The 20,609-nt window shown below is 34.0% G+C and overlaps 2 protein-coding genes across 2 annotated transcripts in view; one reads left to right on the top strand and one right to left on the bottom strand.

Annotated features, from left to right (window-relative positions):
* Positions 1-4,423, top strand: part of LOC121382189 (harmonin-like) — a 63,850-nt gene extending 59,427 nt beyond the window's left edge. The window contains exon 21 of the mRNA XM_041511711.1: positions 3,391-4,423. Within this exon, the coding sequence (XP_041367645.1) occupies positions 3,391-3,403 (13 nt within the window). The 3' untranslated portion in view covers positions 3,404-4,423. The remainder of the gene's footprint in view (positions 1-3,390) is intronic.
* A 7,389-nt stretch (positions 4,424-11,812) lies between these two features.
* LOC121381511 overlaps positions 11,813-20,609 on the bottom strand; it is a 72,963-nt gene continuing 64,166 nt past the window's right edge. Inside the window, exon 16 of the mRNA XM_041510834.1 lies at positions 11,813-14,832. Within this exon, the coding sequence (XP_041366768.1) occupies positions 14,674-14,832 (159 nt within the window). The 3' untranslated portion in view covers positions 11,813-14,673. The remainder of the gene's footprint in view (positions 14,833-20,609) is intronic.

Raw genomic sequence — 20,609 nt, forward strand, 5'->3', positions numbered from 1 at the left:
ATATAAAGATGAAAAGTGTTATTTTTAGTTTTACGAGTAAAAATGAGATACCGTACTTTGTGTGTAGATTGGTTTACACGATTATGCACAATTTGCACGTGCCCACCTGGGCCTTGAAGTGGCTTGGGTGAAAATCAGAGTGAAAACGCACGGTTTTGAAATCGCAAATTGAAAGCTCTGATGAAATTGAATTTCGTCAGTTTGAGACTACACACTGTTTGATGTTAAAGTTCAGTTACAATGCCACCATGATGCCATTTGACAATTGAAGAGCGAGGCAGAGCAATCGGAATGCTTGAAAGTGGTCATAGTCAAAGACAGGTGGCTAGAACACTTGCAGTGTCACAAAGTGTTATTTTCAGATTGCAAACTCGTTACAACAATACTAGACAATTGCGTGATAGACCCAGGAGTGGAAGACCGCGAGCTACAACACAGCGTCAAAGACAGATTTATGGGGACATTGGCTCGTCGAAATCGTTTTAATAATGCTGCAAACCTGAATAGACAATTCTACCAGGCCACTTGAGTCCGCATCACCCCACACACATTGAGAAACAGACTCCATGCAGCCAATTTCTGAGCCCTAAGGCCAGCAGTAAAGCCAATACTGCTCCCACGTCACCTTCAAGCTCAATTGTTGTGGGCGCGAAACCATGTCAGATGGCAACGTCATCATTGGTGTCCTGTTCTGTTTACAGACGAGTCAAGATTTTGCTTGGTCGTAGGCGTGTTTGGGGTCAACCTGGAGAGCGACATGCTGACTGTAACATATTGCAACACGATCGGTTTGGTGGGGGTCATTTATGGTATGGGGTGGAATATCTTTGGATGGTCGTACAGACTTGTACACTATCAGGAATGGAGCTCTTACCACAATTCGGTACAGAGATGAGATCCTTCATCCATTTGTGAGACCGTTTGCAGGTGCCATTGGTCCTGAGTTTGTGCTAATGTACTACAACGCACCGCCACATAGAGCACGAATTGTGAGGGATTACCTTGAAGAAGAGACAACTGAAAGAATGGATTGGCCAGCTGTTTCTCCCGACCTTAACCCTATTGAACACATCTGGGATCAGCTTCAGACATGCATTTCAAGACTTGATAACCCACCAAGAACCATAGACGATCTTGCAAATGCTCTGATTAGAGAATGGCAGAACATTGCACTGCAGGACATTAGGCACTTGATACAGAGCATGCAGCGACGTTGCAGAGCAGTGATTAATGCTCGTGGTGGTCATACCTGCTACTAAACAGCAATTAGTGAACGGACTTTCACACATACGGAAAATTTCTGTTCCGCTGATCATTGAAAACCAGTATGAATTTTGTACGTGTTTTCGTTTTTATCAGAATTGTTTGTTTAATCACATTTTATACAGATAACCACATACACAAACAATTAAGGAATAAACAACGATAGTTGAAACCAAATTTAAGCATTTTATCTTTTCTGGTTCTGATGTTATGTTCAAAGTAAATACCGATCCTTAACATTTTTGGAGGAGTATATTACATTTAACAGTGTTCAAACTCGCACGTGCTGTTCATCACATGATGTGACATCGGGTACAGCCATTACTTCAAAGGGAGTGAGTAGCATATTTAAATTAAAGTTGGGTTTTTTCACTTAATTTACAACTACTGTAGTAACAGGGTTTTTTTTTGGGGGGGGGGGGGGGGGGGTTAATTACAAAAACCATACCAAAAATGATTTTAAAAAATAATGGTAAAATATTGGAAAAAAAAGTAAGAAACATATGTACACACCTTTTTACAAAATAAGATCGTCTTATAAATAATAAATAATAAAATAGCACAGCAAATGATGGTGCAGGGTCACATTAAGTCAATACTTTACTTTCTACGTCCGTTCGGACTATGTAAATAGCGGATTGGACGTGTTGCGATAGATCCCAATTATGTGTTTACGCAAATGGATGAATTAAAACAAAAAGTTGTATTCTTCTACCAAAACTGTATTATATCAGACAAGTAGGCATTATTACTAAAAACTACGACACAAAAGACTATCAAAACAGGAACACATAATTTGCATATCCAGGTCAGACTTGTTCGTCACGTGTTCGTAATCAATCGGGAAAACCAAAACAAAACTTTTTCGATGTCATTTTTTTTTTTAAATATACAATTAGCTAAATTTGTAAACATTTTTATGAGTTCAAGTGTCCACGATAAGAGCAACTTTTGGGAATCTTTATTGGGAAACTGTTGGGTCGTAATTGGGAAAAGGTTTGATATTGGATTGGGAATTTACATTAGGGGAATGGGGCTGTTCACCGGCCCCTAAATCTATGGTAGATTATACCCATCCGATGGGTACCTAAAGGGGGGTCAGTGGGGCAAAGGAAACGGACAAAGTGATCGGGTTGACATTACGGAAACCGAAAACGGCCGAAAATTACTGAACAAATTATTTCCACAATTTCTCTGATGACGGAAATCCGTCTCATCACAATGAACAGTTAACAGCCATGCAGACAATGTATTACAGAGAATCATTTTTGTCTGTTCAGGTTAATAGGAATGAAACTAAACCATTAGGTAATTAATTTTAGAAATTATATCAGTATATGTGTTGATAATTTGAGTTTGCATTAACATGAATTTGCTAAACAAAAAAACAATAGTCACATTTCAGCTGGGGCAGATCCCCCCCACCCCCCACCCCCCCCCAACACACACACACACAAGCCAGTCAGGCTTGATCAAAGTAACAACTTACTAGCCTTGGGAACCTGGGGCCTAATTCACAAAGCTCTCTTAGGCTTTGCTAGACAACAAAGTATCCTCTTTGCAAGTCTTTTAGCATTGCACTGCGAGATCACAAAGTTGCGAGAGTTTAGTGAATTACGACCCTGGGCTATTATATTCTAGAAGGTCATCATGAAATATTTTCAACAATACAAGTGTAATTTGTTCTCATTTTCTCTCTCAGTTTTATCAAATTAAAAAAATTATTTATTGTCCGACTTTCTATTTTGTGATGTTTGCTGCTTCTCTGATCATTCTTAACAACCATGATTTTTAAAAATATTTTGTAGTTTATAAAGACATTGTTGTCAACATCTCACTTCCAGTTTCAATTTGGTATTGCTTACTCCTGAAGCAGCATTCTGATTATGCAATTTGTTGCACTGACTTGTCACAAGAAATAGGACATGTTCTAATCAGTATAACTCTGACACGACTTTGGTGTTCTTACAGTACAATTCTATCGCATGTGACAAGTCAGTGCGATTAATCGCATAATGAGAACACTCCTCTAACAAACCCAACTTCTTTGCAAGCTGAAACATATGTTGTACATTTGACATATGCCATTGTCAAACAAGAATTTGAATATCTTTCGTTTCTTTGCAGCACTTATTTCTAAGCATAAATCAGAAGAAACAGAAGAGTATTTAATCCAGAACAGATTGGACAATCAAAGAACATTTATATACACAATACAGCCATAACTATTTTTGTACACCATTTACTATAAGAAAATTCTATTTATATATGTAAAAGACTGTGCCTTCATTAGCTAATCTGAAATAGAATGTATGGGATTTTTGGTAGATTGTTAATTGTTAATAAATATTAATGATAAAAGCTTGTTTGTTTTAAGTATTCAACTGTTCAATGACATTTATCATATTCACATACATAGAGCGTATTACCAGTGTGTATTAGTCTTGTCTTGACATATTAGGAATACAAATTGTATTAAGCAAGCTTCTAGTCCTGTTTATAGGTGATTTCAGTCCAGTAATACAAGATTCTGTCATATCTCATTCCTTAAATCTGATATCAGTTAAAGAAAAATTTACTTAATATTTAATAAAAATTTAAAAAGACAATAAGAAAAACAGTGACAATGTTGTATATCAGGATAGGTACACAAAAATAAGATTTTGAATTGAGTATTAGTCTGTCAAAAAAAACGAACCACTAACAAACCAACAAATAAAAAACCCACATTTCCTATCCGATTTAAAAAACAAATCATACTAGTTTCTAGTTTAATCTTCTACCAGTCCAACTGGGGTTGACTATAGGTTTCATCTCTCTTGTCTGTCCCACATATAGTTTTCTGGATGTTTTGTTCACAATGCTTTGAGATATTGAGCTGAAATTTTGTATATAACTTTATTATGTACTGTTACATATCAATTTTGACTTCCATGGCAATTTACCTATTTTTCAGTTATGGTCTTTGAACTTGTGAGATATGAAAAAGATTTTTCCAGACTGTTTTTGCAATGCCTGAAGATATTGGGATGAATTGTTTTAATATAGCTTTATCATGTTCTGTTAGAGATGAAGTTTAAGTTTCGTAAAAATTTACTCATTTTCAAGTTATTTAACAGGCCCTTGAACTTAAGAATATATAAAAAAATATATATCTGGACTTTTTTTGTTTGTTTGTAATGTGTGAAGATATTCAGATGGAATTTTGTATTTAGCTTTATCATGTTCTGTTACAGATCAAGTTTAAGTTTCATGGCGATTTACCCATTTTTCAGTTATGGCCCTAGAATTTAGAAGATACTAAAAAAAATTTGGCCTGGTAGGAGACAAGTATTGCTTTAGCAGTACTCTCAGAATCCTTGTTTGTTTTTTAAATAAATAAAAAAGAGAAATTTTAAATTATTGCTACCTACTTATATGTGCTGTTGGTCATGTCATAGTAATAATGAACATGACATGAACTCTTGGCAGAGTACAATAATGTTATAAAATGTCACCATTACATCAACGGTCAAGAAATTAATATTTTTATGCACACAGGTTTTATTAGTAAGTAATATTCCACCTTTATCTATAAATAATTGAATATGTTAACTATGATGTTAACTATGGAGTGATATATGCAGACAAAATTTTTAATATTGTAAAGAAATTGTGACATATTCATACATAATTTGAATATCAAGTAATGGCCAACTGGAGTTATAGTTAAATATTAAGTTTACCAGCTAGATGTTAAAACAACTAAAATTGCATAATTAAATACATTTTCTGGTGTAAATATGTCTGTATATGCAGTCTGTTTCTGATCATCCTAATATTTGTAGTAGCTTAATTATTATTAAAAAGCAAAATTGTATGTATGAAATTATTTGAAGGTAAAATCTGGTTGGATTTACTACAAACATAAAGGTGATCAGAAACACATTGAATATACAGACACCGATGTTCTAAACATAAAAAAAAAATTCAATATGCAATTTTAGTCATTAGTAAGGCTCTGCTAGTTGTGGATATGTTATAATGGCACCAAAAGTCTCTTTAAGCTTCTGATTATATAATAAAGAGATTACATGTATTTTTGTGAATAATATTGGAATCAACATCATATATTAGGAATAAAAATAACTGAGGTATGGATTTTATGGGCTGCCACTGAAAAATGTAACGGTCAAAGACCTATCAGATAAATGGTATCTAATGGCCACTATGTACATAGTATTCTGTATATCTATAAAATAACTTCCAAATAAAGAAGGAAATTGATAAATATTAGGTTAATACGAGTTCTTTTTGTGCATTTTGTTTTGCTTTTTACACACAAAATAAAATTTCACTATATTGTGGAAGACTTTTCACTCTCAAAGTTGGAGAGAAAAAATGTTCTACCTACAAATTGGATATAGCTCCACTTTTTAAAATGGCATTCTCATTATGCGATTAGTCGCACTACAAAAATCAGAATATACGACTAAATTATTTCTGAATTAGTTGTTCTCACAGTATGATTCGATCACATGTGACGGGTTGATGCTAATAATCGCATAATGAAAACGCCCCTTAATGGTCTATCCAATATTGTGGTACTCGTTCCGTGACATTGCCTTCATTTTGAAATAAATAATCTATCAAATGCTTTATAATAGGAGTCAAATTTCTGGGGAGGAACTTGACAAAGGGATAAATATTCTAATAAATACTAGAGTCAATACAAGTTTTCCAAATAACAAGTGTAAAAACAAGTCAGAAAGAATAAATGAATTTTATTCCACTGATATTTATCTTTATAGTCATAAGATCAACATAACTGTTGATTAACAAATATAAAAACAACAATGCAAAAATGCAGGCTTCAACCTGGACCTGATACAAGACTATTTCATACAGTCATGAAATATGGAAATTGTAACGCAAAGTAACATAGCTGTAGATAATAAATGGCATGTTCAAAATAGGTGTAAAAATAAACATTTGTTATACATGTAGCTGAGACAATATGAACTAAAATATTAATTACTTTTCTTTTGTTATTCTACAATAATAAAAAGTAATACACAGGTATAAATTTCATTTCTTATGAATTTGAAAACATTATTTCATATCTGAAAATTGTTTGTAGAGTAAACTTTAGTCGTAAGTTTATTTAGATTAATTGGCATTATTTCTACTAAAAGATATGCATTTTAAGTTACTGTAGATCCTGAAGTTAATGCGCCCCTAAGTTAATGCAAGTGACGGTGGGCAGACTAAAATGCGACATGAAATTAATGCGAATGGCCTCCCTTTGAATATTACTTTTCCAACAACACACGTCTGTGTACTTTTCAGTTAAATCCGAGTTCAAAGTCTCCTCAATGAGATCGACTCACTAACATGTCTGTGTCCACATCAATTAACCTGTTTAGTTCCTAGTGTTTTTGGTGAGATCAACTCAAAGCATACGTTTTCAGCAATCATTTACATAATGTGTATATTTAGCTAACTCTGGCTAAACATTAGATATATGTATGTACTATCACAACTGTATCTTCTTTATCTGTGAATGGTGATTTCAAAATCATTATGAAAGAACAATTCACACAGTGGTATGCCAACAAAGTTACATCGAAATTGAACAATAAAAACAAAGAAATAGTCAACCTCAGGATTGGCGTGCTAAAACACATTCACGTGCGATGGATCGTGTCGGCTATTGACAGGATGGCCAAAGACCCTGTAATCATCACATGTGGCTGGCACCTTGTTGAACTATTGGACCGTTAGTCTGTCTCGTCTACAATGAATTATTTTCCAGTTGTGTTTTATAAATATATTAGAATTTTAATCTTTGTTTTGTTTTAATAACGTTGGACACAGACCAAACTTAGAAATAAATGCATCATATTATTAATGCGAATAACACAAACTTACATTTTTTGCATTAATGTTACGATCACATTAAGTTCAGGATTTACAGTATTTAATTTCTTTGTTTATTACAATATTGGAAGCCAATGACCCTAGTTTTTAGGTAGAAAAAAATAATTTATGCTATAACTGATTTTTAAAAACTATTAATTTTTTTTTTTTAACTTAAATTATATACGTCTGAAACCAGGGTCAGCAGCTGTCAATATTTGTTTCTTCGGACAGACATTTTTAACATGATTTTGATCTCCCTAGTTTCATAATTATTCCAAAACTTGCAGGGGAACTGTTAGTGATCTGCTATAATTGATATTATCCACTACAATGGAATTTTTTTATAAAGTGACCCAGGAATAAATGTGGTCATTGTACCAAGGTTTGACTATTTCAATCTCCCTACATTGAAACTCTTGCCTTCTACAGATATCTATTTGATGTTACTGAAACATACATATTTGAGCCTTGGTATGGAATTAAGTACATTATATCAATTTGTAGAGTAATAAAATGTCACCAAAAAGGTAAAAAGTCAATAATAAAAAATAATAATAAAAAAAACCCAAACAAAAAAACCCTAACAACTAAAACTACATTCTCCCTTTTAGTAAAAAAAAATTTAACCATTAAAGCTAGTGACCATAAAATAAAATATTTTTGATATTACAGCTTTTTCACCATTAACTTATATTCTAACAATAAATTCTTTTGTTCAATGTTTGTAATAGTTCAAAATTTATTTTATATGAAACAGAAATCTGAAACTAGGGTCAGCAACTTTAAGATTAGTACGTTCTGATTTGAGCAAGAAATGCTCCCAACTTAACAACCGGTCTCAAACCTAACAACAACCATGTTCCTTCAAAACAGTTTATATTTGTATATTCTGGTCTCAAACCTTCAACCATAAATGCCCACTAACAAAATTCTATCACCATTTTGTTTTGAGGGTTTTTTTTAATTAAACATTCAATACTGAATATAGACAAAATATTCTCTTAAAGGTTAACTTTATAATAAAATGATTAACTATGAGATACACATTTTAAATCTATTTTACTGTTTACTTCATATTCCCAATAATTAGTAAAGTGTTAGTCCTACCTTTGCTTTAAATCATTTTACAAATTACCTACACTAAATGTTCCAAACTTAATTTGAAAACAAGGATCATTATTCACAACTTGATGTCATTTATGATTGCTTTTAAAACATTGGAATTGTCATCATGAGAATCTGCACAAATTCCATCACTATTCTGGAAACATTTTTACTTTTTAGCAAAAGCAATTTTAATACAGTATTTTTAATATATATTTTTTTAAATATAAAATTGAAATAGCCTTTATTGGAAATGATAACAAATGTAAAGTCATCTTCTGATATTGATTACAACTTGGCAAAACATTTTTTGTTTAGTTTAACTTTATTATAAAGTTAACCGTTAATATCTAACCAAATATATTCTTTCTAATAATCTGTGGTGTTTTCTCAAGATTTATTCTGTAACACATTTAGGTTTCAAACCTTTAAGAATGTTTACTGCTCAAAATGTTCTTTACATATTTGTGCTATGCAACCAATCTCCAAACCATTAAAACAGAGATCTACTCCCCCAATGTCTACCTTTAGAGGACAGGATTCTATTCATTTGCAAATCTACATGGTAAACCATGTCATAGGACCAGCCATCAATGACTTGTATACTACAAATAACACTCTACCAGTATACAAGCCATACAAACCACAATCTATACAAGCCACACAAACTACATGGTATACAAGCCACATACACTAGTATGTACAAGTCACATTTCACATTTTCTCAATCTAGTGTTGTTACATACCATCTAATCACACATTTTAAGTACTGATTTATAAGCACAAATTAACAGTTTCTGACATCATTAACATCTCAAACATTTCTCTAGCAATATCATTAAAACTAACAAATCACATTTCTAAAACAATGTAGCAATTTACAATCATCAAACTGAACAATTCCTTAAGAACATAGCCAACCACAGGTCATATACTTGTTTCATAGGTACAAAATACCCCACATTTCGTATTTCAATCTAGAATGATAACATTCTTCAGTGTTCCATCCTGACAGGTTATTATCAACAAATGACTCACCCTATTTACAACCCACCTTGCAGAACAGTTTGTAAGCACAAATTACACACTGCTCGTTACATAACTAAAATGTTAACATGGAAAATATTCTACCATTTTTTTCTTTTTGTAACCAAATTTGCATTGTATCAACACAATGTAATTTCCTTTTGACAGCTGTAAGCCACCTATGTACTGTAAATGAGGATATGTTAGCAAGCATAAAATATTAGCGAATTTAGCAAAGCCATAAAAAAACGCTAATATTTCATGTAAAAATGGTTACAATACTATTGATTAAAAAATAATACTTAGCATTCAAAGTAATGCAATTTTCTACTAAATTTAAGTTGCCTGTAAGCTGTAAAATTTCATAATATATCAAAACTGTTCTTTCAGACTATCCTACAACTTAAGCTTAATTTCTATTTAATGTATGACATGATAATGCCGACTTTGCTAATATGTCACTTAATTGGATTTTGCTAAATTTAAAAAACGCTAATATTTTATGATTTACAGTATTTGATCTCTACAATTTACAGTTTAATGCTAAATTCACACTATGCAAATTGTATTGCTTTTCATAAGCTAATGATTTTTGTAAGCTAATGAAGTTTATTCATAATAAAACATAATTTGTTTAAATTATCCTTTAACAAAAACCAACAACAACCCACAAACAAAAAACTTTGGTAAAAAGAATTCCTTCTACATGTTGTAAAGATTCTCTGACAATATGGGGGCGGGATTTAGCTCAATCGGTCGAGTGCTTGCTTGAGGTGCTTGCGTCGCAGGATCAAACCACCTCGGTGGATCTCATTCCAACCAGTGCACCACAACTGGACAAAGGCCGTGATATGTGCTTTCCTGTCTGTGGGAAAGTGCATATAAAAGATCCCTTGCTGCATTAGGAAAAATTTATAATTATAATACAATTTACATATAACAAAAAATTTGATTGACTAATCAAATCCATTTGTAATATTAAAACCTGCATTAATGTTGCTGTTTAGTTATATATTCTTTCTTTTAAAATATAATCTTTGAAACTTTTCAAGTAAAATGTGTTCTCCTATAAGGATTTGTTTGACACTGACAGAAATGCTGAATCATCACAATCAGCAATGCACAATTTATCAAGCACAAATAGAATGGGGATACCCATGTCCTATTTGACCATTTGGAGACATTAATGCCTGTTTTACTGTCGCAAATATCTGTTTTATCATCTGTTTCAAGTCTCCGGTCACTCAATTTGCATCAATAAAACCAGTATTACTAACATCCACAAATGGTCAAATACAACATAGTTAAATCTAAGTATTAAATTATACATTTTATAAAGCCATCTTTAAAAAAAAAAAATTCCTTAAATATTACTAAATTTGAAAACTGAGAAACAATAATTAGCCAAAATTTACCCAAACAATACATTTTATCCATAAATGTTTATAGAAAGTATGTAGTATACATTAAAAACTACTAAGATATGATGAATTTTATGTGAGAATGTGCATGTATAGATTATTAGCTGACATGATTATGAATCAAAAACGATTCTGAAAAACAAACTATGATTAAAGTAATTAGTCATTTTCAGTGGATGTTGGTTCATTAATGTTGACAATTTCAATTCTAACAATGTTAACTCCACTACATTGTTACTCTACAGAGTACATCTACCGTAATCATATTAACAGCTCTATCTTCTTTTTTTACGAAAAACACACAAAATATGAAAAATTCAATAGGCCCTACAACTTAAAGTTATTATAAGTCAGAACAAGCTTACCTTTTCAAATGTTCTGAATATGTTAAACTTAACTCAATTATTTTAATATTTTAAATATTAGCAAAATAATTTTTATCCTAAAGTCACCATTTCAAAATAATGTTTAAGATAGCTAATTCTTTCAATTGCAGGCTTCATAATTACTTGCCGCTATGCAACGTTTTGCTCTACTATTGTTAACTATGAAAAATTACTCTCCTACCTTTAATTGCCATTAGATTTCCTCCAAAGTTTGTCCAGACAGAAATCTTGAAAAAACCCTTACAATGACACAGATTTCACATACCAGATGATAACTATGTTACCTATATCGACTTCGCTGAGAGCGCATAGGGCAAAAAGCATGTAATTTTGTGCCAGCTGCCATTTTGACTTTTTATGGAATATTCTTCAAGATGGGTGAAAGGACAGGACTTAATTTAAAACCGTCATAACATGTTATGATATAAAAGCAAACGTGATGACGTCATATTATTTGTTATTATTTTTTATTATTATTAATTTTTTTTTAATGATGCCACTAGAGATAATTGATTTCATATTGTGTCACATACTTTGGAGGCTTTCACCCCTCTTGAAGAGTATTCCATAAACAAGCAACATGGGAAATGGCAGAAAACTGCATGTATTTTTCCCTATGCAATCTCAGCAAAGACAATATCGGCGACATCGTTGCCATCTCATGTGTGGAATCTGTATATTTGTAGTGGTTTTTTTGTGATTTGTGTCTGGACAAACTTTGAAGGAAATCTAAAGGCAATTAAAGGTAGGAGAGTAATTTTTTGTAGTTGTTAACAATTTGGTTCGGACAATAGATGCCTTGTGCCTCAGAAATACCAGTTACTTTATGGCAATGAACAGCCATGTCCTTTTAGGCATTTGTCGTGTGCCATTTTGTTAGTTTATTAGGATTTAATTTGGTATGTAGGTCTGCACATGGGAAGCATGTGTGATAATAAATGCAATGTCACAAGAATAACACCACTAACGTGTTTTATTCAACTGTCTTTGAGTAAATTATTGTCACAACAGTTAAACACTACCATTTTATCAAGTTAAGATTGCAGTACTGGTAAGAAAAATTCCTCATGAAATACTATTGTTGGGCATTCCCGCATGACTGTAAGTTTTACATACATTTTATCTTTTCGTTCAAGGAATAATGGACTTAAATATCAGTTAACAAGTAGACATGGAATGCTACAAAATCACTCCTATAAATAAATATATACTATTGGAAAAAGAAAGTTTAGTGATACTTAGTTTTAAATAAATCAAAAATTATGTTTGCCATAGATGTATTATTTATGTTAAAAGTATATGGTCCAGTCCTGTCAAGACTTCTGAACCTTGGTGCACCATGTAATATTGCAACAGGACTACATATTCTTGGATGGTCATGGTCATGTAACCAGTTCCCGACAGTTCTTCCACTAACTCAGAGATGTTTTGCGATTATAAGACTCATTTGTTTCCAAATTATTCCACAGGTGTTTTATATGTTTTGCTAACATGTCACACCTACATGTAGGCTCCCTAAACAAGAATGATTTATATTTCTAAACTGCTTACACTGTATGGTGTTCTGGTGAAAAATGATAAACACCAAAACATATAGCAACAGTATTTTGTGCTATTGCAATCTGATGCATACTCATCGCTTCAGGACGCTGGGGTTTTTTAGTTGCAGGATCACATTAACAATGATCAAATGTTAATAAAAGGGTTTAAATGAGTAATGATAATTCATCCAATCATTTTGCAGTCCATTAATGACATCACAGGACTTTAGATCTCTCTAATTTGGGCACAACACATTTTTTGTCCATTCTGAGCACAGCAAGATTTTTATAGTGCAGTAATGGTATTAAAAGCTGTAGAAGGGTTGTAGATATTCAGAAATGCATTACAAGTTATTTTAATCTAATTATAGCTCATTATTTCACTTGTTTCGAGGTGATCTTCTGAGGTCAGCATGTTTTTATTTAATTTGTGCATGATTATTTGCAGCTTTTGTATTTTGGGCACGTTTGTCATCTTAAATATCGTACAATCTAAAGCCCTGCATCACACAGGAAGATGTGAGTAAGGCAAGCTTTGTCATAAAGTGTGAAGTTAGCATGTACAAATGACAAAACACTGGAATATCAAAGGAATGTTAATTATTTTCTGAACTTTTCACAACCGGATTTAAAGTAAATGCAATTCTGTATACATGTACATCTATTTGGTACACAAGAACTTTTTTCTGCATTTATATACATTTGTACAACCAAATTGTAAAAATATATTCCAAACTGTCAAATATTTTCAAGTTATTTGGCCATCTTGGATATTTTGGGGCATGCGTCGGAGGTTACATGAATATGAAAAGTGTATTCATTTTGTCATCGCATGATTTTATATACTAGAACAAAAAATAGTACCAATGCTCTATTTGAAGTTACATATTTATACCATACATATAATGTAATTTAGCACCACTAAGTCAATATCCAAAGTCATTAAATATTACTAAAATATCAGAACTTGTACATGCTGAATCAGTGAATGACCTATTTTTGTATTCTCAGCCCACCTATTTCTGGCTAAATCACAATAAAGCAACAATATGTGCTATCACCAGTATTCAGTTTATTTTAGAATAACATATAAATATCTTTGGCAGATACATACACGTGTGTCGAGATCTATGGGGAATCACAATATTGTAAATACTTATAGAATTTTATAAGGCTTATAAAATTTTGTATTGTATATCTTATATATATAAAAAATATATTAATGGTATTGTACAATGTGTTAAAATACTGTGGTGCATGTTATAACCCACAAAATATGGTATGCAAATTGTGTTAAATATCTTAATTCAAGGTTTAATTTTTGTTTTCCTAAATTTTCTAACACTTGATCGGGTTCATATAATTATTCATACGGATGGCTAAACCCAATACATTTACATTTAAAGTTCTTAACTTAGTTCCTAAATAAAGCTGCCTTGGTTCCTGTTGAAAATCTATGAAAGTTGCTGTGGTACCTTTTAGGTTGGCCTTGGTGTCCTTCATTTTATGGATTTTTAAAGACTATCATAGCCATGACCTTCTAATACCAACTTTTGAAGCCTGCAATTGTACTATTTTGTTTAATCATATACAAAATTGGTTCAGATACAGAAAGAATATTAATTTCCGTGTTCATAACAACACAATAAACATCAATTTACAGCCCTTGTAAACTAAAATTTAACAAACTTAAACATATTTTTAGATGGCAATTTTTTTAAATACTAGGTGATTAAATTAAAAAGGTGCAATTTAGGATGCAAAGGTACTTTATCAGGGTTTGCACAAAAAAAACCTATTCTTATTCAACAATAGGAGGCATTTTCTTTAATTTTTAATTGTAAATTCCTCCCATATAAACTACTCGCTTAAAGATATCAATTGGGTAATAATCATATTTTCTTCAAAGATCAATTGTCATTAAAACAGACTCATCTGCAAAATTTAAGGTATGGCTCTTTCCCCAAATATATGTTTTTGATGATGGTATATTACCTCTGGCAGAAACACTGAAATTATATTTAAGTGTATTTAAATATAATTGAGGACTATTTCTTCAGAAGATGCAGGTGGTGGAGACCGTCTAGTACTGCTGAACATCACATCATTTTTTACTATGATCTCGGGAACAATCTGACACCGATTATCACCCAACTCTTCAACAAAACCATGTCCATTGAAGACAATATTCTGAAATATAATAATCAATATCATCATTTTTTTATGGAATCATTTGTGTGTGGAACCCTTCCTGGGTTTTTTCACTCACAAAAATAAATCAAATATGTATATGGAGCTACTTTTCTTTTGTATAGATGATACTAAATAATATTTTTTTCTCATTAGATTTAAGATAAATGGTATCAAATGGCCACAAATACAGATTTATATTTATTATCAATCTACAATTGTGGTATTGAATTTTGAAAATGTTGTAGAACCTCCTTAAGCTGGATATATATTTTTTTTTTTTAAACTGACCCAATTAGTCCAGAGGATATGTAAATGAACCTTTAGATCATTTCAGGATGATAACTGTAAAAAATTTATATAAATTCTTAACGAGGCTTTATCAAAGTTGTTAATGGCGGCTTCCCACCAAATGTTTTTATTAATTAACTTTTCTTTGAAATGTGAAGATTATACCTTCAAGTACATAAAACAATACAATAAAATAATTCATTTACCAGTTAAAAACATACATTTTATTAGAAAATCTATAGAGATTGACCAACAGCTCACTTCAGTTTTTGGGTACATATTTTGCACAAATTTTTCTACCAATAAACCTTTGAAGGTGAAGAATTGGCTGTTATTTTTGTAAATACTTGGAGCAGATTTTTCTGGTTTTCTTTATTTTTTACCATGTATTCTCAGGAATGTCACAGTTTACACCAAGTGCCAGCACATTAGAAATTAGGTAATTACGCAGATTATATATGGGATCGATTAATTTGTAATAATGTGTTACAAACATAAAATGTAATTTAAAATTAGTTCAGTATGACACTTGCATCTACGATTATTCGTTTAGCGATTCCTATATTACATTTTATTTAGCACAGCTTGTGTTAATGTAGGTATCGGGCCAACTTCCCGTTCTTGATCACACCCTACAGACTTGTAGATTGTTCTGTTATTATGCTTGTATGCATCTGCAGTACGTGTCCTATGCAGTTCGTTAATGATGTCCGTTTCACCTTCCACTCAAGTTTTTCTTTTGAACCATGCTAAGGTCTGCTTGACATCACACAAAAAGAATATGACGTTGGACTAGTGCATCCTGTGTTGATGAATTATTTTCTATTCCTCTGCCTTTTCTGGCTCTATTTACACTACCAGCTGCTCTTCCGTGGTCATACATACCTATAAAGTATTTTTGAATGGACATTAGTACATTGTTCAGACTATCTGTTGCTTAACATTTTGTGATTGCACACAGTGCACCACTAGTCAGAGCAAGAAATGCCGATCATGCATTTGGCATTGTCCAGTGTCAGTGCAATAGCAATTGCATAGAGGTACAAATTTGTGTGTGACTATCGTGTGACTATCTGTTACAGAGAATGTACCCACAGACTTGCATATCTGATTCTGATGGCAAGTGTGCCTAACATTCTAATCTGTATTGTTTTGTAATGTTTTGTAGTGTCTGCAGCTTGTTGAAATATGCACGTTTCTGATTTCTTGTTTGTACATGATGAATGAATGAATGAATGAATGAATATTTAAGGACACCCCAGCATGAACATGATGACGAATACTTTACATAATTAGCAGCCTCTGGTCACATTATATCTTCTCTGTAAATATCATCAATTATTTTGATGGCTACTCTTTCACTTAATAATAGGGATTTATTCACGATACGTTTTACAAGTAGTACAACTACGCCAGTTATCATACATACATTTTTATAAACTATTTTAAGACCAAGACATTTTATTTTTAATGGTCATTTGTAAAATAATTCTAAATATAAAATTATATCTTGACTAATAAAAAAAAATAGCATTTTTACCATACCATGTTAGCGTGTTGGGTCTGGGATACTTGGGCAATGTGTCCCCCAGGATTTGAGTTCAGAGAGTAGGCAAACTAATTTGAGGGCGAGAATGCTAGGGATAGTCTCTCCGGTATTTAATTTATTTTTTTCAGTTATATTAAATTAGATGCATTCTGGAGTACATAATATATGGGTGTGACCGTGTCATGTGCACAGTATAGAAGTCTAAAAGAAAGATGTAATGTTTATTATTACTTTGATGATGTCAAATCTTTGAAGAGAAATATATATATATACTCTTCAAAAGAAGAAACGCAAAACCACATTGTCGTAACATTTGGAGAATTGATTTAATTATTGAATGGTGAGTCCGATAATTACCAAATGTTGCAGGATTGTTCACAATTCACTCTAGTCCATTGTGAGTAAGTGATAGGACACACCACCAAGGTCACGGTCATCTGGAGTCAATACCGGGTGTGGCCTCCGCGTGTGTTGACAACTGCCTGGCACCGCCTGCCCATTGAAGCAACCAGAGTACGGATGACGTCCCGGGGGATGGTGGCCCACTCGGCCTGCAAGGCTGCTGCCAGCTCGGGCAGGGTCTGGGGCTGTGGTTGTCGCTGTCGGAGGCGTCGGTCCAACTCGTCCCATAGATGCTCAATTGGGTTCAAATCCGGTGATATCGATGGCCAAGGAAGGACATTAATGTTGTTGTTCTGTAGGAAAGCCGTTGTGAGACGTGCTGTGTGAGGCCTGGCGTTGTCATGTTGGAACACTGCGTTGGCGTTGGCCATAACTGGAACGATGTGTGGCCGGAGGATCTGGTCAATGTAGCCCTGTGCATTCAGGTTGCCCTGCACGTGGACCAGGTCAGTTCTGCCAGTGTGTGAGATGGCTGCCCACACCATGACACTACCCCCGCCGAATCTGTCCACTTCCTGCACGCAGTTTGCCGCATAACGTTCACCACGACGCCTATACACGCGACATCTTCCATCATGACGTCGGAGCAGAAATCGGGACTCGTCACTGAACCACACCTGTCTCCATTGCAGTTGAGGCCATTGTCGATGAATCTGGCACCACTGCAGTCGGAGTCGACGGTGTTGTGGTGTTAAGATGACACCTCGAACTGGACGTCTGGCACGAATTCCTACCTCACGTAGGCGGTTCCGTACGGTCTGGTCGGATATCCTGCGCAAACCTGGTATTGCTGCGGCTGTGGAGGTGGCAGTAGTCAATCGTTCCCGAAGGTGGCGTACCCGGATGTAGCGGTCCTGCCCGGGGGTAGTGACCCGTGGTCGACCGGATCTAGGGAGGTCACGTGTTGATCCATGTTGCTGGTAACGGTCCCACAGTCTGGAGATGGTGCTTGGGGACACATGGAATGCCCTGGCAACGGCCGTTCTGGATTCGCCTGCGTCTAGTCGGCCGATGGCATTGTTTCTCTGCGGTTCACTGAGACGTGGCATGTCCTGGATTGTCAACTGTCGGCCAGATACAGAGGCCAGGCAAGCGAACACCCTGCACTTTTATACTGTTGGTGTTCATGTTGCACGTGCAGACAACGCACGTGCAGTGGTGACATGGTTTGCACGTGGCTGCATTTTTGCGAATATTCACATTTTGGAACTTTATTGTACAGTAGCTGCGTTTTATCGAATGTAACCGTGGGAATGTGTTTGGGACATGCAATGACCTTATATTCACAAAGCATGAACCGGTAGGAAACATAAAATTGGAGTTATAACCCATTTGTACCCTTTTGCGTTTCTTTTTTTGAAGAGTATATATATATATATATATATATATATATATATATATATACACACACACACACACATATATATAGTCAAACCTGTCTTAAGCGGTCACACAAGGGAGTAGATAAAAGTGGCCGCTTAAGACAGATGGCCGCTGAGTACAGGTTGCCACATATATAGTCTTAAAACATTTGTTGTTGTTTCTTGTTTTACCGTCTGTACTGCTAATCAATGGATGTGTGCTTCACATTTGACTATAAATCAACTTTTGACATGTCGCCTCCTTCAGAAATAATGCAAATGGAATGTATTAAATTAACCGTTTTCAACAAGTTTGTTTTCTTTTTCCATTTAATTATTTAATTCCTACTTCATGTGGTGTATTGTCATAGTATGTGAATCTATAAATGTCAAGCGTAGCCTGCCCAGAGGCTATTAGATGCATGCGAGAGTCATACTTTCTTAATTGATACAGTCGAGATGTCGGAACTGAATGGGTACTAGTATTCCTGAAGGTGGGAAGATCTTTTATATAATAGTAAAACTTTACTGTGGCCGCATAATACAGGTATTTTAACGATTTGGGATTCGATTTAGGTGGCCGCTGGCCGCGTTAGACAGGTGACCACTTATTACAGGTGCATTTACAGGGTACCCACAGAATTTTCAAATTAAAATTCCCTGTATTTTCCCTGTTGTAAAAGATGTTTCCCTGTCTGATATCCATGATTCTTTATTGTATACAACGACCTCCTGCCACACCCAATAGCCGTGCCTTCACCTCCAAATACCATAATCAACATATTGTGACAATATATATATATATATATATATGTATGTGTGTGTGTGTGTGTGTACGTGTACATTTCAACTCATTAATTTTTATTTTTTATTTTTCCAGTGTTTCAGTTACGTACTGTTAATATTGTCTAGCCATACAAACTACATATCCATGTATATACAACACAGGACTCAACAAAATTCACTGATATTTTTCCAGATTCCATTACACCCAAATAAAATTCCCTGTATTTTCCCTGAATCAGACCAAAATTTCAAATTCCCTGAATTTTCCCTGCAGAGAATTTTTTAAAACCATTTTCCCTGTTTTCCCTGTCCCGTGGGTACCCTGATTTACATTATAAATCGTATGGGAGTAAAAAAGTGGCCGCTTAAGGCAGGTGACCACTGAGTACAGGTGACCGCTAAGACTGGTTTGACTGCATATATATATATATATATACACACTCACGGAAAAAAGTTCCTGTGCATCATTAAAATTTCAGTAGGACTTATATTTTTAAAATTTAAAAATATTGTGATTTACATAGATGTACTATTTATCTGTTAAAAGTATGGTGATCCTCTCCTGCCTTCTGAACCTGAAGTACTGTGTACACAATGTTTGGTGCGCCGTCGATGATGATGTAACAGAACAACGTACTGATGTACGGTCATGGTCGTACTTTGTTATCACCGAATCGGTTGCGTTCAGTTCTTCCACTGATTGGCCTTAACTTAGAGATGCATTAGGATGTTAACTGTATCATTTCCAAATGATTCCATATGTGCACCCGCTTAATACTGATGATTTCTGACGTGGCGTCACGTGTCAACTCCCTAAACATGGAAGATCCCTAGTACCCCTAAACTGTCAAGAACATCTCCGCAGATATTGCATAGTGTTCTGATGAACACCAATGAATACTAAAATTACTAGCAACAGCATTTGTGCTGTTCTCAATCATACCCATCGTTCGAAGGAGTCCATTTTCTGGGAGGCGTGGCATCACACTGACGACGATCAGATACCAACAAAAATATTTTTCTGAGTGATGAGAATCCATACAATAGTTTTAAAGTCCAATGATAAGAAAAATGACGTCAAACAGGAGCACGTAACCAAGAATGCTAGTAATGCAAAGTGTGATCACAAAGTATGAATAGTTCGTGCAATTGACAGAACACCGCTGGAATATCGACGGGAGTGATTACATGTTCAGTTACTGAAATTTTTATAACCAAATTTCAAGTAAATTATATTCTATATGCAATCATTTGGTGCACAGGAACTTTTTTCCGTGAGTATATAGATGAGAGAGAGAGAGAGAGAGAGAGAGAGAGAGAGAGAGAGAGAGAGAGAGATTATTACCAGAGTGTTTTTCGGTATCGTCAATATCATATATTAGGAATAA

Source organism: Gigantopelta aegis, chromosome 9, assembly GCF_016097555.1.
Source record: "Gigantopelta aegis isolate Gae_Host chromosome 9, Gae_host_genome, whole genome shotgun sequence".
In the NCBI taxonomy this organism is placed as follows: Eukaryota; Metazoa; Mollusca; class Gastropoda; order Neomphalida; family Peltospiridae; genus Gigantopelta; species Gigantopelta aegis.